The sequence below is a fragment of the Aspergillus brunneoviolaceus genome, assembly GCF_003184695.1.
Source record: "Aspergillus brunneoviolaceus CBS 621.78 unplaced genomic scaffold BO95scaffold_9, whole genome shotgun sequence".
NCBI classification, from domain to species: domain Eukaryota; kingdom Fungi; phylum Ascomycota; class Eurotiomycetes; order Eurotiales; family Aspergillaceae; genus Aspergillus; species Aspergillus brunneoviolaceus.
The window spans coordinates 246,552-266,573 of record NW_020290739.1 but is presented as its reverse complement, the minus strand read 5'-3'; the positions used below and the strand labels follow the sequence as shown (position 1 = coordinate 266,573).

Sequence of the window (20,022 nt, the reverse complement as noted above, 5' to 3'; positions counted from 1 at the left end):
CCGGCCCCGGGCCCCGGGCCTGTTGTCGGGTCCGTCAGAACAATTGTATCGTGCTGATGTACTGCGGGTGTATTCAGTACAGTATTGTCATTGTGTTTCCTTCATTCCGGCATTTGGTCAATTCTTGATCGAACCAGCATCTACCTTACTCCGTACAGCCAGACGGACTGGGCGACGCAGTGCCCTTAAAGCTCCCCAGGGGCTGAAGCTGTAAGGTCCCATTTCATGAGCTGGTATACTAGAGGTGGTGTATCTAGCCACTGGAACCCAAAGATAGAGCTATACAATCAAGGCTTGTGGGTGGCTAACCATGCCCCCAGCTGAGCAACGTTCCGTGGTTTTTTCCTGTATTATTGATCTGCCATGTGCATACAGCAGCACACTATCACACATTGTAAACGGACAAGCATGCTCCTCAACTTCAATATAATCCCGAATTTTTTGCCGCAGTTAAGCTGCAGTGCCAATACTTGAATATGTCCATACATGCACTTTAATCCATCCCAGCTGGTCGATGCTTATGATAGTTTGTGTGGGCGAGTTCACTCCTCCTTCTCAATGACCGCCGGGGCCTTGATCTCACGGCCTCTGAGGAATTCCAGCCCCTCACCGCCCTAATAACCAGTTGACTTAGTCTCCATTGTGTCATGGCGCGGAATGCGGACCAGAGGGGGTATACTTACGTAGCTGATCAGTGGGGAGACTTCAACACCAACGGCTTCACCCTCAGTGACGACAACACCACCCGCCTTCTCAATCCAACGCTGTCCCTGGTTCATGATGTCCGCCTTGCTGGTGTCGGGGTCATCCTCGCCGGTGCCCCGAGCGTTCTTCAGTGGCGAGAACTCGTCCTCGCGGCGCACTTCGATGCATGCAAACTTCTCCAGTGGCGTCATGGGGAAGACGTCAAAGACAAATTGCTCGAGCTTGACGCCGTTGGGCTTTTCCGGCTTGAAGAACTCGCCAGTCTCGGTGTTGATGCAGGGAATCTTCTTGCGGGCCACGTGGTGAGGCAGCTTGTGACTCCATGTCTCAATCGATTCAAAGAAACGGAACGAGTAGTAGTGGTTGACAATATTTGCCGCACGGAACTTGAGCACGTCGGGTTGCTTAGGGTCTTTGGCCTCGGCTGTCTCCTTATCGATCTCGGAGTACTCCACGACGTCGGGCTTGCCATTCTTCTGGAGAATCAAGCCCACGGACTCAGTAGCATTGCGCTTCCGGACTACCTTGGTAGCGATATCAACGTTCTTCGAGGCGGCGAAACCGATGAAAACGGGGTCAGCAACCTTGACGAGACAGTTATCGACACAGTATGTGTGAATGTGCTCGATTCCACGCTTGCGCATATCCTCTCTGACGCCGGAGGTGATAAGGGCCAGATAAATACCACCGTTGCCATCGGGAGCCACGGCTGCCTATATAAGAGTGGTCAGAACCCAAGATCCCTAGCGGTCGAAGACAATCCAACTCAACGTACCTTGGATTTGCTTTCCATCAGGATCTTGCCTTCGTTGGAGATACAAGGCAAGACGCCCTGCTCAAAAATGACCACATTGCTCTTGTCCAATCCGAAATAGTTGTGCTTGCGGAAGAATTCCTCTGTTGGTTTGCGAGTAGGACCACTGGTCATCACATACCATGGGATGGCAGCGTCCTTCCCGGTAACCTTCTTGGCCAAAAGCTGCAACTTGACGATGCGCTCCGCCTGAATCTGGAAGAGAGACTTGTGGCTCGGAAGGCCGATGTCGAAGCAGCCCTTGGGATCGGAGCTACCCAGGCGCGTTCCCTGCCCACCAGCCATCAAAACCACAGCCACCTTGTTGTCCGCAGTCAACTGAAGTCCTTCCTCATACCATCTCTGGATGTCGCTAGGGTCCGAATCCAGGATAGAGGCGGTAGCCACTTCAGGGAGGGGTTCCAGGGAGGCAGGACCTTTCTGGGCCTTTGGAGGGTTCAAGGCCTTGTCGGCCAACTCATTGATCCGGTTGGGGTCGAAATTGCTCAGTTGGTGAAAAAGCTGGGTCTTCTCCGCGGACTTCAAGTCGTCGACGAAGGCGAAAACGTGATCTTGTTTGGCATCGATGTACTTCTGTCTGAGCTGCTGGAATTCTTCGGGCGATGGCTCCCGAAGAGCGTTCTCGGGCTGGCTGTGGAAAAGGTTGGAGACGGTCTCCTTGATGGCGGCGGCAGCCATGATGAACAGCGATACTTCAAAAGGAAATCAAAGGGTATCAGAGGTAAGATAGACTGACGGGAGGAGGAGTAAAAAAGAGCGAAGAACTGGGGGAGAGCAAGAATGAAGGAAGAGGAAAAGGAGAAGAAGCTGTTATGAGCGCGGGGTGAACAGGGAAGAGGAGGAGGGGAAGATCGGCTCTTAAGAAAAACCTACGTAACTAAGTACAACAACCAAACAAACAGACTGGGATGAAACCAGCAATAATTGTGACTTAGTTTTTATCATTATTGCTGTTATTAACTATTATTATTTTTATTATTAGTACTACTTCAACTACGGAGGTACGTACCATGATTGATTGATTAATTGTTGCCCCCAAACCTGTCACTGACCGCCAGAAAGACCCCTGGTTCCAGGGGACTGATCATTCTTACTCAGTAGTACAGTACATTTGATTATTTTTAGACTCAACTATGGGTTGGAGTCTTGGAGAGTCAGGAAAACGGAAGATGCAAAGGCCTCAAACGGAGGGAGGAGGGGCCAAGCTGGACAACACAGCCAATCTGCGGTAGGAAGCGGGGCATACCATCGTATAATATTGCCTGGAGCCGGCCCCGTCTGACCTACGGTCTCACCTCCAAGGCTACTTACTTACTTACGTACTTACTTCAAGGTTCACTAAATCGATAACCGCATCTATGTTCTCTAAGATGACCAATTCAGCCAGACGAGAGGTCATATCTGATTTGAACAAGCTTGCACGTCTCCATGATAGCTCCCGAGCCTGGCTGAATGGGCAAACACTCGGTACTGTACAAAAGGACTTGATTACCAGAAAGGCTTGAAGGCAGAAAGGCCGGTAGTGTACAAGATTACTGTACATAGTAAGTTAGGTTGGTATACATCATTTCATAGCCATGAAGGTCTTTGTCTTATCTTTCCTTGATCGCTTGATCATCGGCGTCGGCGATCCCGATACCTATCATCGTCACGACGTTCATACCGCCGGTCGCCATACGAGTCTTTCCGTACTGGACTCCGGCTGTGCGATCGATCTCGGTAGCGACTACGGTAAGAGTCTCGCCGGGGACTTCGACTAGCTCGTCTATCACGGCGCTCGTTCCGCTGAGGACTTCGGCTGTATGAATTGTCTCGACGAGGAGCAGACGGGCGTCCAGACTCTTTCTTGTCGAAGACCATCGAATAGTCCTCACGGCGACGTGCATTGTTGTTGTCAGCGGCTCGGTACTGGCGTTTCTTCTCAAGTCCAGCTACACCGCCAAATCCACCCCGCTGACCACTGCGCTTGGTAATGGTTGCGTTACGCCAGCTTTCCGATAGTTTTGATACCTAGTGTGTTGAGTGGTCAGCAGCGCCCGGCGAAAAGGTGCGAGGTAGTACTGCTTACACTTTGCGAGAAATCAACATGGATGCGGTGGTCGTCAATTAGAACACCCTGCATCTTGAAGTAGGCCTGTTCACAGTCCTTTTGATTCTCGAATTCGATAAATGCATATTGCAAGCTGTCGCCTGTTCGCTTGTCCCGAATTACTTCACACGAGAGAATTGGGCCGAAGCGACTGAAAATTAGGTTGAGGTCCTCATCTGGAATCGTGTATTAGTTTGGCTCGAGTTGAACAGCATAGGGCAGAGATGAACAAGAGAATATGGGATTGTACCTTGGGTGACTGGGTTCAGCTTGCAGACGAACAATACATTCTCTGGTGGCTTTACCTCGGCAAATGGAAGGTCGCCTACCATCTCTAGCGTCAATGCCTGCGCTCTGGCCTCACGCTCCCGTCGTAGCTTTTCCAATGCCTCCTCATCCATATTGTCGTCGAGATCCTCGTCATCTGCGATCCGCACCGTAGCCAATTGTGCCTTGGATGGCACCGGGCTCTCCGCTGGCTCCACCAGTCCCGGAGGGTCATTGAAAGGATCATCGAGAATCACCGTGTGACGAATCCTGATATCCTTGAGTGGCCGCCCGCGATCATCGATGAAGGCTTCGTTTACCTTCTCTAGAACGTCGAATCCTTCCACGACCTTGCCAAAGATTACTGCCTTGCCATCTAAGTAGTCGAGACCCTCACCAAGAGTTATGAGAAACTGGCTGCCGGCAATGCGTAGGTCCGGATCGTTGGGGGAAGGGACAGTCGCCATGCTCACGGTGCCTCGCTCGTCGTGTTTCAACTTAGGAGGGATTGGGAGCGAGAAGGTGCGCTGGGAGGGACCTTGCAACAAACCCCAGATCGAGGATCCGCCATCGCTCTCGGGGGAATCAGGTCCCAAGGGATCACCGGTTTGAAAGGTAAAGTTCTTTTGGACGCTGTGGACGGGCGAAAAATTGTAGTACTTGACTTTGCATAGCTTCAGGAAGCTACATCGGGAAACCATAGATAGCTTAGTTTTCGTTCAGCCACTCGACTTGTACGCGCGTAGGAGAGCATGACAAGAGTACCAATATGAAGGGATGACACAGAAAGAACTGAAAAGAGGACACATACTTCTCGCAAGCCTTTGGTGACTCGTCGACCAGCAGATCAATGACGATGTCGCCGAGAGAGGTTTCCAGCAGGACGCTCATGGCGGATCCCCGGTAGTTGCGGGTGATTTCGCGAGGATCGACGGTGCGTAAGACAAAAACAGAGAAAGAGGGTGAAAAAGAACCAGAATCAAAGGGGAAAAAATGCAAGTGATCCGAATGAAGAGGAGAACCAGGTAGGCCTGGGAGGGGGGGGGAAAGGTCGAATTGAAAGCTGCCAAAAGGACGAGCGGGAATTACTTGTAAGAGGGAGGATGATTTGAAGCAAGCTGGAGCCAGGCAAGGTACGAAGTTAAGATGCGGAGCCGCTACTAGTACGCTGCCGCCCAGCCTATTCCTACTTGAGTCGAGCGTCGGCGGCCCACCGTCGTAGATCGCTGTTCGACTATCTACTGTACATACTCATACATGTACGCTTCTGATGGATTGTGTAGTCAATCAACTGTTGGAGTGGTGGAGTACTATCTACAGCTAAGTTACTGTATAGTACTGCTGCTTCTTGATCCTTCTTATTCTGTTCCTATATTATTTCAAACTGCTTATGTTGCTGCTGCTGCTGCTGCCGCCGCCGCCGCTGCAGCCATCACTACCACCACTACCACCACTATTCCATATAATTTCTATCGATCTATCATCAGACTGTTTGAGGCCTTGATTGATTTAAACCAATTTGTTCTAGATCAACAACCATCACCCTCGGAGAAGGAACTGCCTGCCTGTTTCCAGCAGTCACAAAAAGTTCTTCACATCCTTTCCTGATTTTACCAACCGCACTCCTACAAGTCACTCGATTGACAGCGATTCGATGCCCAGCGGTCATACAAGCCCCGAAAGAAGCATTCGCCGCTGAATCAATCATCTTCGACAGTTTCGAGGTGTTCTTGCTTATCGGATGGTTGTTCCGGCGCCCCTCTCGTGTAACCGCCGTTACTTTGGAACTGGAGCCGGATATCTTCCGGGAAACCCCGTTGGACGAACAACTTAGGGGTAAGAGATAGTGCTTGCGCTAGGCCTGGATCGAGATTCAGCTGGCAACTGTGTGTTGTTTTATTTCTTGCCGGCGATCTGGTCGCTCGAACCTGTCGGCAACTTATCCTTTGCCCAGCTCATTCGAGTACAGTACAACGAGTATTGTTCCCGGCGTAGATGTGCCGCCGGTCTCATCCAACTCCCAGGACATAGTCTATCTGCCCTGGGGCCTTGGAAATGACTTCAGCTTGAAGCTCCCTACCTACCTTAAAACCCAGAGATACTGTCGGAACCCCATGGTGAAAGCCTTCCCACACTTATTTGGTTCTACTCTTTGTGAGTTTCACTACAGGGGCGTTGAAAATAACGGGCGGTCTCCTGCAGCTAGGTCCAACAGCAGTTCAACAACCCACCCCATCAGCACTTTTGCAGATATGACAGCAAAGCTAATTCAATGGGGAAACACACGTGGTGCTCACTAGACATGGATGGTATCTCTTTATCCCTAGAATGATCATCATATTGACGATCCCCCGTAACGCCTGGAACTATCGAGATACCAGCATGGATTCAATGAGTTTCACTGGGTCTTGGTATCTTGTGGCTGGTCCTATTGCCAATGACAGCTTTCTGGTCCAACCACTGACTGATAATGGCCCTCAATTGAACGGAAGACACTTGGGTCATGACGCCCTTCCTTAATATTTGGGACGTTTAGAAGGGTAATATGGTCTCCTCCCTCTTTCGACCGCTGCTTCTTATTTATTTTTTCCCCGTCTCCTTTCTCCTGTGCCTCCCATTGTCGCCGCGTCCCATCTTACGGGCGGAAACCGCAGGGAACCCATAGTCGACTCACCTCGAGCTTCATCTGACAATTCAGTTGATCGACTTCCTATGTCCGATCTCGATCGTGGTTGAAAAGGGACGACACTAGTACATTAGCTCAACCACCTCCTTTCCACATATTGCCTGCACCAAAGCTACCGCAATGGCTGCGAATGAATTGGTTTTGATCTGGACCAATCGTTGTGTGAAAGTCCTGCAGGTTTGAGCACAAGCAGATGTCGACAAGGCCATGTCAGTCAGTGACAATGTGCACCGGGCTCGTGCCCCTGACCTTCCTGCATACTTAGTCGATCTTTTTTTGCCCCACAGTCCAGGTCAACCCTCGTCGAGTTGCGAGAGTTGGTTACCTTCATCTTATTCGTTCTCAGACTATATTGTTTTTTCTCCCTCCATTTTTTAAAGGCTTTCTTGATCACTTACGGCCAGATTTTGTTATTCTGGTTCACTCAACGCTTTCCCAGCCCTCTAACAAGAGAACCCAGGGAGTCTTAAGCCTTGCACGATACGTAGACCCGGATCCAAACCTAGGCTGGCGATCTTTGCTTGACGCTACTAATGCTAGTCAACCACTCCATATTGCCATGCCAGGATTCCGCTCACCTATTCGGGCTTGGCGGTTGAGCCACATTGGCGCGTTGCTGGAACACAGTCGATCTTAGGACTCAGTCTTTGCTCTGAACCTTCGTCCTAAGGCATAGCAGCCAAGCTTTCCGAGACATCGGTGTAATATCCGCAAACTCATGCGGTACATTTGCGTCGTGCTCTGGATCAGTTGAGTTCTTCTTTTGTTCTTCTTGGCCCCGGGATTCTATCTCTCTCTGCCGAAGCTGCTCGTGGACCTAGTCGCTGCCGATCTGACCTAAGCTGAGATAAGTTAACTATATGATGTCAAAAGTACCAGTCAAGACTAGACCGCCAAGAGGAGTTTGTTTGATGCTTGAAAATAGCAGGCGTCAGGCCAATGAGCTTTGCATATCAACCATTGTTCAAGCAGAGAGCAAACATCCACACGTTCGTTGCTTCCTTCCGCCTTCCGGTCAATACTGGTAGCTTGGTATTCGCGCTGGAGGCGCTCATGCAAACGTAGGCGGTGGCTGTCCGCTCATCGAGGCTGTCCTGGCCGGTCGCTTCTGACGCAGGGCCCTATCGCTGGCTACAAAATATCATCATTCAAAGACCTGGACCAGTGGTGGAAGCAGCACATGTGGAGTTCACGTTGGCATCTATTTGCTGAGATCGACCCTGGAGATCTCAGTCTGCCCAGCTTGGAGTGATAGGCTTGACTGTGGTTTTCTATCAGGCCATTTCTACAACTGGTGCAACGTTACTCTGACTTTGTGACACTGAGGTCCCTACAATGCCGGGATATTTTGTCTCTCTGTTCTTCTATCATTGTGTCATGGAGACCAGACCTGAATCTCTGGACACATCACTACTGTTTTCTTTTTGTTCTTGGTTTTTCCCTCTTTCTTTTTATGGTTCTTTCCCCCCCCTTTTAATCCTTTGCCTGAATGAGATGCAGCACGGTTGTTTGCATGATGCTCTCATTTGTACGCCCAGCAGTCAAAGAAACAGGTATCAAATTGAACACCCTCTTTCGAATGAGGAAGTGACCTAATTCCCTTTCTCGTTCTAGGGGCTTCGGTAGGGAAAGACTTTGTTCTCTCTGAAAACTGCCTGCCAGCAGTCGATTTTTTTCTCTCTCGAAATGATGAAATAAGACATCAGGGATAATAAAAACGAAAGAAAGGGAAAAAAAAAAACAAAAAAAAAAAAAAAAAAAACAGGTGAAGGTCCAAGCTCTCATTCAGAATCCATACACACCACTAACACATGGACTTAAAACTGGCCTTGCTTCCGGCTACAGCCCTCTCACCCTTCCTGGTTCCTTTTTCAATACTCAGGGGATGGACCGGATGTCTTGATTGCAACAATCCCTGATCTATAGACCTTTTTATGCTGCTTGGTAACCCTCTGAGAGGCTTTTTCCCTTCCGTAAACTTGTCTCGAATACATGTGAGTCTCGGATTCGGGAAACATCATGTTTTCGCCCACGCTGACGGATGAAGTAATGGCTCACTCTTTATACTCCCCGGAAGAGGAGGTTGTTGGCTTTGATTCACAATCTAAGCGAGATGCTCTACCGATACCCACGCGCACCAGTCGAGGCGATAGCTACCAGGACATGGTGGATAGAGCTGGTTGTCAGAGTCCCAGTCCCGAGATCGACAGCAAGAGTCGAAACTCGACACGCCGCCGCATTCAGGTAGCGGTAAGTTTGGCTTCCCTTGTTCTTCCTCTTTTTGTCTCAGCCTCCTCCAACACTGTCGAAGGAAAGGTCATGACTTACGAGTTGTCAGTGTAATCGTTGCCGAAAAAGAAAAATCAAATGCAGCGGCGACAACGGTGATGGGCAGGGCTGCTCCAACTGTCGCAGCTCTGGAAATGCCAATTGTCAATTCTTGAGGGTGAGTCCAGGGAGCGTTTACACTTTAGGGGGCAATAGTCAGAGCTTACTCTCAACGCAGGTCAATTCTTCGATGGTGCAGGCGAGAATGAGCTGGCCATATCCAGTGATGAATGCTACGATGTCCCCTTCTCAACGACATGGGCCGTATGTGCAGTCAATGCCCCCAAAGACGATGGCTACTACGTCAGGGAACCCTTCGACTATGCGCGTGAACCCTTACGCCCGGGCACCCGGCTATGGCTGTGGGTCAGCTGAGTCGCAGCTGCCCGTTGGTCGACAGTCGTTTGGGTGCGTTGACCACGCCGCTCACTATGAGGAGGAACCCGGGATGTACAGCCCTCAGACTTCGGGGTACATGGTCTCTGGGGTACCGCAGACCGTCATGGCGGAGTATTGTGGGCTCACATTGAGTCCCAAAGCGTGGAATCCTAACGTGTACTTTGGCCGGAGCCCTAGCCCAGGCATGTTCGGCGAACACGAGGGCGGGAGTTCCTTGTCTCAACCTCTATATCCCTACATGTTCTCGGGTCCTCCAAGTCAAATCACCGATGGCCCCCCGATTGTGCCAACCATGAGCTCTACCTCCGTCGAGGGACAAGGGGTGGATCGGACGCTTCCTGATCCCACGAGTCGAAGTCAGGCTCCACAGTGTCCTGCTGGATTTACACTGACGCCCGAAGTTCTTACGCTCCCCGAGACCGTAGATCATCGAGCCGGGGTGGGTTGGAATTACAAAAGCGCCACCGCCTCTAACAATAATGCTCTTTCCTCAGTTCAACGGTTTCCGAACGAAGCCCTAGGCGGCAGTCCCATCTCTCGGACGAGGACGAGTGCGCAAGACATGGTCTTTGGAAGTCCTTTTCTCACGACCATGGGTGCACCTCCTATTCTGACCTCCTCTGCCGGGCTACTTGCTGGCTTGGAGACGGCCACTACAAGCGAAGATCTTCGGGGAAGTGGAGATGGTGGTCAAGCCACGAGAACGCTCGCGCAGAGTCATCTTCCCGACGCCGGCTCTGACATCTACGTATACAGCAGCAGCGAAAGGAGGGACAAGCACTCTTACAAGACAGATGGGTCAGCATCAGTGCTGATGAACGGGCTACCCTACACGCGCCCCGGGCCGGGGCTCTATGGGCCACCGATGACTACCACGCCAGTCTGCCGCCCTAATACAGTGATTTATGCACCGCCGATACCACCGCTACATCACCCCAGCGATTTCTAACCCTTCGAAAAAGGGGCCAATGTTGTTGTTCTGGCAGGCAAGCGCAAGTCCGCTGGGAAGTATGAATGAGCGGTAACCGAAAGCAAGACTGTTGGTACGTGACACAAGAGCTGAAACAAACGTGATCGGCTCGACTCAACAAATACTGGGTTACCCCCAGTCCCTGTTCATTTGAGGATGGAGGGAGGCGTATCATCTCCTCCCCCTGATCAATTCTAGACATGGAAAGGTAAAATTAATGCTGAGCGTTGGTGGCAGTTCCCCCCATGGTAATTTCAGCTCGCGCAGACAATGCGCTGGCTCTTTGTTACATTATTTTCTCTCTAGAGCGAAAGAAGAAACCCTGAAATGGAAGGGAAAAAAGGCATGTTACACTAATACTAGGGATTGTGTTGGATTTGTGATTCCCAGGACTTGCTCGGTGTTGTTGTTTTGTGGTTTTTTTTTATTTTTATTTTTTTTGCCAGTGATTGGCACGACTGGGGAGGCTCATCCGTTCTATCTTTTGGCTGATTGTCTTTGCTTTGCTTTGCTTTGCTTTGCTTTGCTTTGCTTTGCTTTGTTTTTTTTTTCTCTCATGGTTTCAGGGTGGCTACTATCTTGTCTCTTGTAGATGTTGATCTCGCTCAGTTGGGACTTGGTTATTGTAACGCGTTTTTGTTGTTGTTGTTGTTGTTGTTGTTGTTGTTGTTGTTGTTGTTGTTGTTGTTGTTGTTGTTGTTGTTGCTGCTGATATTTCCGAGGACTTGTCCATGCCACCCAGAGAGAGCTTGTGTGAGTGAGTGAGTGAGTGATAGTTTATTTGATAGTTAGCAGACTGACTGGGGGTTACACTGCTGGTACTAACATACTGTTGGTGACCCCCGACAGCCTTACTTAATATGATATTGTATATACCTACAGAGGGGAAGATCCATGACCACAACCATAGCCATCCATAAACTCTCTCTCCCCAGCTCCCCTTCTTCCTTCTTCCTTCTTCTCTTCCGACCCCACCCGAAAAACCAAAGAGAAAAGAAATAAGAAAAGAAGCCCCCACCCATTGGAGAATAAATCCTTCCCATCATCTCCAAGTGATCTAACCCCGACCTCTCGGATCTCATCCCGCAAGCAAAGCAAGTCACCCAAGGCCCGTGCTTTAACTTTCCCAACGGTGCGACTTCTCTTTCCCTCGCCTTGTGCACCCGGAGGATCTCAGAAATGGGGCTAGAAGGACTTAACGGAAGTAAGCAAGTAAAGTAAGCAGGCTGGAAAAAAAAAAGAAACACGATCCTGTAACCTCGCTCCAGCTCGGACCTCTCATACCCTCGTCCAGGGTCTGTCTGTCTGTCTGTCCCTCTTTTGTCTGTTTCTATTGGTTTCTTGGCCCTTCCCAACTCCCCTCCTGGAATGAATGTAACATAATTTGGAGAAAGGTGAATGGGTGATTGGAGCTACCGGGAAAAGAGGAATCTCTATCCGGGACCCGGGGAGCCGGAGTGATACTGTACTGTACTACTTCTGGTCGAGAGGAAAGAAAGCTATGTGCAGTTACATACTAGTTCACCAGCGGGCAGAGACGGGGAAGGAAGGAAAAGAGTTCTGGGAAATAAGGCTCTCCGTGGGAAAGGAAGGTCACTACTTTGGATAAACCGCCCAGGGTTGGACCGAAAACGACGCCGGGTTGGCTGGAAAGTGAAGAAAAGTCAGGGAAGGGAAGAGAAAAGTCATGGGCCATGATGCCTCTAGGGGTCTGCGGGCTGGATCAGATCAAATCAACCGGTCGATAAGGATGCGATAAGAATTTTATGGGGTAGTTGAGGTAGTTTAGGGGACACGGAAGGCATGAACTGATAAGAATCTCAGGAGTGTCATAAGAGAGGCAGCAAAAAGGATATCTGGGGGAATAATGCACGAGCTAAGTAAAAGAAAAAATAAAGAAAAGTATCCATTGTATCTCCTTTTTTGGGTATTGGAAAAGAAATCCCACCCATGTTTTGATTTTTCCTCCCCCCCCCCCCCCCCCCCCGGGCATACAGAATAAGCTCAAACGGTCTCCAAGTCTGATTTGATTATTTCAAGTTCCCTGTCATCGAATTCATGGTTTCATATTTGTAGATATGAAGATTTGGCGGTGGCCGCCCATGAGAAATAAGAAGAATTGTAAAACGCCCTCCACACACAACCAGTTCCTTCATATCCACCAAGGGTTTGTTGGCTCAAAGAAGACCGTGGGGATATTCCCGCAAAAAGTGAATACCCCAGATCCTCCCAGTCATCAAGCTCAACCCGTGGCCGCCGCGCCGTCCGCCTGGAACTGATAAATCCATCCGACTCCGAGTCCCGAGAGGCGAAGACGCGAGGCCAGCGAGCCACTCTATTTGTTTCCCCCTTCCATATTTTCACCAGTAAACGTAAACGCAGAGAACTCTCAACCGAATCGAGCCGCTTAGTTCTTGTTCTTCTTGGGGCCCTTGACCTTCTCGGTACCGCGGAACTTCTTGGAGCGGTTCTTCCGTTGCTTGCCTGGAGGGGGTGTGAGTACAAACGAAAAGAGACACCAGGCGAATCAAGAGACACAGGGAAAGACGTACGCTGCTGTCTGCTGGGCTTCTCGATCTTGGTGGCAGCACCGATGCGAACCAGACGGTAGTGGGGCTCGAACTTCTTCAGGGCCTCCTGGGAGTCGTAGACGAGAGCGAAACCAGTGCTCTTACCGCCACCGTACTGGGTACGGAAACCGAAGACGGAGACCTGGTCCTTGTTGGCCTTGTACAGGTCGGCGAGCTTGTCGCGGAGCTCGTCCTTGGAGACGTTGGCGCGGTTGGGGTGGAGGACATCCCTGTGTGCAGAATATCAGCGTCTGCCGTTGTCATGCAAAAATTCTTTGTCGTATTGCCCGGAGGTGCTCTCGGATGAATTCCCAGTCGAAGGTTTTCTTGTCTGTCTTTGCCCTTCACGCATATATACACACTGAATGTGATATTGCCCCCGGGACATGATTTTTTGGGTTCCCAAAGATCTTCCCCATCACTTTGTCGTAACATTCCCTTGTGTTTTCCATCCGGTCGACCTTGGAATCGTCATGTCGTATGTTTCGCCCATCTCTTTCCCCATATCTTCATCTTGGTATTGTATCCTCCCTCCGAGCATTCCTCCGGGCAATAGCATTCGGGGAAGGCTTCTTACACGACCATCTGCTTGCGAGCAAGCAGGGGGTTGCGGATGAACTTGCGAGTCCGCAGAGTAACGGGAGCGTCGGCCATGGTTGGAAGTTGACAGCGAAGGAATCTGCGTGCGACAGGAAGCAAAAGGGGGGCAGATTAAGGAGGGCGCGGGTTTGTCGAAGTCGCTGTCAAGTCGGGTCGGGGCTTCGAAATGCGGCGTTCGATTCAATTTTGGTCTCGTTGTGCACAAGTTGGCTGTGGGCTCGGCTAGACGACCCTAGTCTTAGTCCGGTTAGTTCCACTGCCCTGGTGAACCATCCCTCATCGGGTCTAGCGCCACTGTGCTTGATAAGGGGCGCTGACTCAGCATCCGTTCCTTATCAACACTGTACTTTCTATACGGAGACTTTACAATCAATCTACTAGAGCGAGTCTCCATCCTCCCACCCACTTAAACCTCATTCTCACCATGTCCTCCCCCTCCTCCCCCTCCCCCCCCTCCCCCCTCGACCGTCTCGTATCCCAATACTACCAACAAGTCGAACTTCCCTCCCTCTCGCTTCCCGACAACGCCACTCTCCTCACCCCCACCACCCAACATGCCCTCTACAACCGCATGTTCAACCATTCCGACCCCGCCCTATGGCCGCTGCCCCCCGCGCATTACCGCATGCGCGTGCTCAAATTGATCATCGCCCGCCTTGAACAATCACTTACCAATCCGGAGGAGGATGTATGAACCCTTTATATCTGTATGATATGATCTGTTCAGTCCAAGCCATCGCCGAAAAATTCATCCCTTCCCCGCTCGTTCCACCCCCGTCCCCCCTCCCACCAAACTCGGGTCAAATAAACTAACCCACCAATTCTCCTTTCCCCTCTCTTCAGGAAATCATCGACGACCTCCTCGAAACATGGGGCACCTTACTCACGCACCCCAAACCCTCCGCCATCGAACAAGCCCAACAACTCACCTACATCAAATACACCGCCCCGCCGCCGCCGCCCCCGCATCCAACCACCAGTCCCCAACCACCGAAACAACAACCCGCGCAACAGCGAACCACCATCACCTCCGAATCCCGCGGCCTGATCCTCTCCGCGGGTACCACCGGCTTCCGCACGTGGGAAGCCGCCCTCCACCTTGGGACCTATCTCGCGACGAACCCCAGCGCCGCCCACGCCTGGATCGCCGGGAAACGGGTGATCGAGCTGGGCGCGGGCACAGGGTTTCTGGGGATGTTCTGCGCGCAACACCTCCAGCCCCGGTCCGTGGTCGTGACTGATCGCGAGATCGCCTTGATCGAGCAGATCCAGGATTGTGCGGGGCGGAATAAGCTGATAAGCGACGGGGACGGCGACAACAACAACAACACCACCACCACCACCCCGGCTAAACGGTTCGCGGCGGAGATCTGGGAGTGGGGGACTCCATTGGATATTCCCGGGCTAGGTAATGGTCGTGGTGGTTCCTCGGGAGGAGTGGGAGATGGCGCATTGGGTGAAGCGAAGGGTTGTAAGTTTGATGTCGCGTTAGGAGCGGATTTGGTATGTCCTTTTTTTCGTTTGGGACGTTTCTTCCAGAGAATCCACCATCGCTAGCTACCTGGAACGCAACTGACTCCCGGAAACCTCTTACCTAGATCTACGATGTTGACCTTGTCCCCCTCCTTGTCGCGACCATCCAGGACCTCTTCACCAACTATGGTCTGCAGCAATTCATCATCTCCGCCACTTTACGAAACGAGGATACTTTCCGGACATTTTTGAGAGCTTGTGGTGCGTAGAACTTCCTTTGTCTCCCCCCCCCTCCCCCCCCGCTTTCCGTAGTGCACTCAGATGATGCGCTCCTCTGTCCAGTACCAACGACTGATCCTCTTGCAGAAGCTCAAGAGTTCACGGTCGAGCAGATCCCCTTCACATCACCTCCCGAGGCAGAGCAGAAGGGCTTCTATCATTCCACGGCTATCCCAATCCATATATATCGAATCACAAGACCGACAATTTAACTTGAATTCCTTCTCGGTGAACGAGAAGAGGAATTGACGTCGAGTCCACAGGAATCAAGTATATCACTACCAGCTCACTTACCGATCTACCCGCTTACTTCGACGTTCGACCTCTTCCTCTACTTAAGGTAAATCAATCATGGTCTCACATTGTTGATAGTAAATCTGTCTTCAAACATAAAATCTTGACTCGAGAGTGTGATCTGCGAATAATAGCTGTTTCTATAAAAAGCCAGTGCTGTTCTGTATGTAATAAGTCTAACATCCTGGGTATCATGTCTATCAAATCAAATAAGAGAAGAGCTCGAGCGATGGACAGCAGGCCGAATACTGTTTCGAGAAAGATGGAACGGCCCACAGGAAAAAAAATTGATCAGTCAGAAAACGTGCTGCTGCTCAAAGGCAACTGAGTCATGCTCAAATAGAACGAATCTAAGGAGCGAAGATGAGTTATGTACGAGGCTATGTTCGTTGCTTTGGCGGGGCATTAATTACCGAGCAGGGTCACTCAGCAAGGCTCTCCCTGAGAAGTCCCTCGTCCAAGTTGTCGGCATGTAGGGATACAGGTGCACGAGACATGGGGCGAAATCCCATAATCGGTCCTTTTTGGTTGACTCCCGGGTACCGGAAGGGCAGGCTCGGAGCTGGGCTTGCTCGAGCCTTCATCGAGCTTCTGGTACTATTCCCACTGGAGGAGGGCCTCACTGGGGATGAAGTGTCCTCCTCAATCGAGGACGATTGCATGGTTTCATGCCCCGAGACGGCGGCGGTGCCCCAGCGACCGCGGACCCATCCACCAACCCGGCGGGGCAAAGACAGCTTCCGAGAAGGCGTAGCAGCGCTACTATCCAAGCATTCCTCTTCAGGGACGATTTGTTCGGTTGGCAGCTGTCTGTTCCCGGTCATCGATGCGAGAAGGGCCTGTGGACGCTGGTTTGGCACTAGGACTGGCTCTCGTCCCACCGTCACATTGCTCGTCGAAATGACCGGGGGTGTGGGGAATAGATCCATATTCGACGGAATAATGCGTCGAGGGATGCGGACGGGCATGGTGGTCGAAGGAAGGTCGTTCACATTCGTCCGCGACGGACGTCGACTCGGAGCATGAATGTCCATCCCCGCCACGGAGAATAGACTCTCGTGGGACGAGCCCCGACGCAAAGAGCGGTAGGGAGAAGAAAATATGTCTGCTATCAAAGGAGACGCCGCTCGCTCCGACTCGGCATACTGCATCGACTCTATCTCTTCCGGAATCACGGCTTCCACGACCCCTCTGTGTGGCGATTCAGCACCCAGATTACGTTGGGTGAGATAGTCGTATCTCAGCTCATCATCATTGGGATGGGTCGGATGATCAGTCTCATCCCGTCGCAAAGATGCATCGGAGTGACCCTTTCTGCGACGGCTTGTCAATGGAGAGGAAAAGACGGTACTGTCTGGGCTAGTTGGCTGCGAGAAGTCGCAGCCGCGTTCCGCGCGGTCGAAGATCGAGGGCGGTTGGTAAGCGGACTGTGGCGAGCTGGCCACCGAGTCCGTCATTGGAGTTTGCAATGACCACCGATGAGACGCCGCTGGAGGGATAGAAACAGATGTCTGGGACAATATAGTTGATGTGGAGGAGGTAGATGACTGCGAGCGGTGATTGGGCTTGCGTGTTCCCGAGGCCGAATTAAGCACCGCCGCATTCCCCAAAGATCGTCTTTTCTTACTGCCCCGACGAAACAGCGAACCCCGATCCTTTTTGGCGCCAACAGGGATAGCGGGTGGATGATAATGGTGGTGAATATGGTATTCCTGCGACACGCGACGTGACTCTTGCGCTTCCAGTTCCTGGCTCAAAGTTGTTGACGGCCGAGGTTCCTGCCCGTCGGACGCAGCTAGGGGCTGATGAGACAAAATCTGATCCCGCAGCTTTTGCACCTCCTGGTTCGAGCTTTCGAGCATGTCCCGCAGCTCCATGATTCCTACCTGTAGGTTGGCATTATCCTGTAAGATGTCGCGTACGAAGTGGGAAACCACGTTGGCGCCCGCGCGATTGCGTCCCAGCTCCTGCGCAGCAGCCGCACCTTTTAATCGACCAGCCGCGCCATCGAGTTCGCGCTCCACGGTTCGTCGGCGCTCCATCCGTTGGATCAATTCCGCATGACGCTCTCGTTCTTCCCGGGCCTCCTTTTCAATGCGGTCAACTTGATCATGAAGATCACGGAGAGTGCATTCCGCCTGCTTCCAGCGTTGGACGGCCGACTTGGATTCCTCCTTCGCGGACTGGAGACTCTCTTGTAGTCGACTCTGCTCCAACTCCATGTGTGCGAGCTGGGCTTCGAGATCCGCCGCGCGCGCTGCCGACATGGTCAATTTGCGCAGCTCAGTCTCAGTGTTTTCCAGTCGCGATGTCAATGATTTGGCGTGTAGGTCAGAATCAGCGACAGCCTTGTTGAGACCCTCTAATTGCTCCAGCAAGTCGCGATTCTCCTCAATGATGCGGGCGTTCTCGGCTTGAACCTCGCGCTTCTCCCGTTCGAGAGTTTCAATGCTGAGCAGGAGACGCTGGCGGTCCTGTTCCGCCTCCGCCATGTAAGATTCATGACGGTGGAGTAAAGCCTGTAGAGAAAAGGTTAGCGATGAGGAGCCCATACTCGTGGCCGCCAATGCGGCCTTGTCTGAGGCGACAGCCATGACGAACAAAAAAGCATTGAGAGAGAATGGGAGACTTGAGACTGGAAGACGCCATGAGAGAGTTGGGGAATGTTGTGACAGGCCAGGTGGTAGGCCTGCCTCAGTCGTCCGGTCTTGTCTCGTGAATCTTCAGACCTCTTGGCACTCGATCGCCCAAAAGAGAACAGTTATTCAATCCGAGATAGTCAAATTCCAATAAAAGGACAAGCAAAATAAGCAAACGATGTAAATAACGCCCCTCCGTCAGTGAAGGGGGCCAAGGACATGAGGTGAGTAATCAGGCATGTGAGTGTACAGAGAAAGTATGTGAGAGGGATGAGAAGTATATAGGCCGACCATCGAAAGCAAGCAAGTGAGTGGGCAAAGCCATTTGACAGGCCACCAGTCAGACAGCCTCATGTCTGGCTAAGTTCTGTACGACTTCATCGTCTCCAGGCCAAGAATCAGGCAGGGCAAGGTGCATCGATAGTGACCGTGGGAAATTTAGTGGCCGAAGGAACAGACCTCCGCTGCCAACAATGATGCCGCCTGACGTATTGGCCGAAAGGCCGAACCAACAAGAAGCCGGGGAAAAAAGCCAAATCTGCAGATAAACAAACAGGCAACTCGAAGGCAGAATGCACTAAACGGGAAAAGTAGGAAAAATCGGGGAAAGCTGCCAGCAGACACGTACCTGGCCTAGTTTAGCAGCAGTTGCAAGATCCTTTTCCAGCCCCTCAAGAGCCAGATGATTATGGAGCAAGAATGCACAATCATTCCGGCCACAGCAGCATTGAAGATCCGTGGTCGAGACGTGGGCAGAGGCTGGGTGGGCGGGAATGCTGGGAAACTGACCAGTAGTGGACGAATCCATGGCTGGGGGGAGGGGGAGGAGGAGCGGGAGCAGTTGCAGCAGTTGCAGCAGACGCAGCCGTAGCAGTATCGCAGCTAAAGAATGGAGAAAGGGAGGGAGGGGGTAACAGTTGAGCTGGCACCCCTGGAACGACGTGATGAAGTGGCCCGGAGGCCCCCGAGCCTCGACGATTGTCCAAGCTCCGGTCGTAGATAGATGAAACAAGAATAGATCGAGATGGATACAGATCGCGCGAGAGGGTCTGTCTGTCTCTCTGTCTGTCTGCGTGTCTGTCCGTCTGTTTCCGTTTCACAGACTCCACCAGACCATGGTAGATTCTCTGCTTCTTGCTTAAATCTCCCCAAAACTTCGAGAAAGATCAAGCTAGAAGTTGTCAATTGATCGATCGAAGCATGAATCGGTGGCTCAGAGGGAGAAGAAAGGAATGTGGCAAGGACCAAGAGAAATGAAGGGGAATGATACCAATCATGGATGCAATCATTATGATTATGGGTGGATGGTCGGTGGATGGAGAAACGGAGCTGAAAGCCGTTCGAGGCGGAGACCCGCGGCGCCGATTGATGATTGGCTCTGAGAGGGGCAGTTGGGCGGTGAAAATCAACCGGGTCTGAGGGAGGCGGTAACGATACCTAGTACCTACCTAGGAGTAAGTAGTAAGGTACTATGTAATTACCTTAGTAACTTATTTACTATTAATCCATTGAAGACTTCTCAAGTGAGCTCATGGAAGGCAGCATTACCTGCTCGCAGCACGCAATTCAGTAAGCATCTTTCAAGGACTTATAAACCACAAACCATGGACTGTATGTATGTATATTATGGTGCTACTAACGGAGTAGCCAAACACCGCGTACTACTAACCTTGAACCCATTGACGGACGGCCCCACTAGAGCCGAGACTAAATTCCTGCCCCGAATGAGATGAGCGAGGTACTATGAGGTAGGTAGTAGTATGTACCTAGTACCTGTACCTTGTCGCCCAACCTACCAACCCCCCCTTGACTGCTGCTGCATGAAAGCGCTGCTGGATCTTGGCCTGTGAAGCTGGGACAAAAACGAGAAAAAGAGAAAAGAAAAGAAAAAAAAAAAAAAAAAAAAACA

The 20,022-nt window shown here is 51.5% G+C and overlaps 7 protein-coding genes across 7 annotated transcripts in view; 3 read left to right on the top strand and 4 right to left on the bottom strand.

Moving 5' to 3' along the window:
* Positions 1-255: 255 nt before the first annotated feature.
* On the bottom strand, positions 256-2,437 carry BO95DRAFT_381846 (UDP-N-acetylglucosamine diphosphorylase). Its single transcript, XM_025583379.1, has 3 exons — positions 1,481-2,437; positions 684-1,418; positions 256-614 (listed from the first exon to the last, which is right to left on the bottom strand). The coding sequence occupies exons 1-3, from the start codon at positions 2,195-2,197 to the stop codon at positions 543-545; spliced, it is 1,524 nt and encodes a 507-aa protein (XP_025445996.1). The 5' UTR covers positions 2,198-2,437; the 3' UTR covers positions 256-542.
* A 382-nt stretch (positions 2,438-2,819) lies between these two features.
* On the bottom strand, positions 2,820-4,775 carry BO95DRAFT_381843 (cyclophilin-like protein). The gene is made up of 4 exons (XM_025583378.1): positions 4,687-4,775; positions 3,859-4,559; positions 3,588-3,784; positions 2,820-3,529 (listed from the first exon to the last, which is right to left on the bottom strand). The coding sequence occupies exons 1-4, from the start codon at positions 4,764-4,766 to the stop codon at positions 3,134-3,136; spliced, it is 1,374 nt and encodes a 457-aa protein (XP_025445995.1). The 5' UTR covers positions 4,767-4,775; the 3' UTR covers positions 2,820-3,133.
* Positions 4,776-8,430: 3,655 nt separating this feature from the next.
* Positions 8,431-10,237, top strand: BO95DRAFT_471034 (uncharacterized protein; the record flags this gene model as incomplete). Its single annotated transcript, XM_025589560.1, has 4 exons — positions 8,431-8,555; positions 8,609-8,811; positions 8,900-9,007; positions 9,068-10,237. The coding sequence occupies exons 2-4, from the start codon at positions 8,611-8,613 to the stop codon at positions 10,235-10,237; spliced, it is 1,479 nt and encodes a 492-aa protein (XP_025445994.1). The 5' UTR covers positions 8,431-8,555; positions 8,609-8,610.
* Positions 10,238-10,356: 119 nt separating this feature from the next.
* On the top strand, positions 10,357-10,980 carry BO95DRAFT_285878 (uncharacterized protein). The gene has a single exon (XM_025581686.1). The coding sequence runs from the start codon at positions 10,476-10,478 to the stop codon at positions 10,848-10,850; it is 375 nt and encodes a 124-aa protein (XP_025445993.1). The 5' UTR covers positions 10,357-10,475; the 3' UTR covers positions 10,851-10,980.
* Positions 10,981-12,242: 1,262 nt separating this feature from the next.
* On the bottom strand, positions 12,243-13,482 carry BO95DRAFT_381839 (40S ribosomal protein eS24; the record flags this gene model as incomplete). Its single annotated transcript, XM_025583377.1, has 3 exons — positions 12,243-12,742; positions 12,811-13,058; positions 13,406-13,482. 3 exons carry the CDS (start codon positions 13,480-13,482, stop codon positions 12,666-12,668), a joined length of 402 nt encoding a protein of 133 aa, XP_025445992.1. The 3' UTR covers positions 12,243-12,665.
* A 607-nt stretch (positions 13,483-14,089) lies between these two features.
* BO95DRAFT_439400 (protein-lysine N-methyltransferase) lies at positions 14,090-15,600 on the top strand. Its single transcript, XM_025585727.1, has 4 exons — positions 14,090-14,135; positions 14,272-14,931; positions 15,027-15,162; positions 15,268-15,600. The coding sequence occupies exons 1-4, from the start codon at positions 14,115-14,117 to the stop codon at positions 15,390-15,392; spliced, it is 942 nt and encodes a 313-aa protein (XP_025445991.1). The 5' UTR covers positions 14,090-14,114; the 3' UTR covers positions 15,393-15,600.
* A 296-nt stretch (positions 15,601-15,896) lies between these two features.
* BO95DRAFT_450295 (putative Ran-binding protein (RanBP10)) overlaps positions 15,897-20,022 on the bottom strand; it is a gene marked incomplete at both ends in the record, with an annotated part of 6,702 nt that continues 2,576 nt past the window's right edge. The window contains 2 exons of the mRNA XM_025588003.1: positions 15,897-17,993; positions 18,742-18,897. Of these exons, the coding sequence (XP_025445990.1) occupies positions 15,897-17,993; positions 18,742-18,897 (2,253 nt within the window). The remainder of the gene's footprint in view (positions 17,994-18,741; positions 18,898-20,022) is intronic.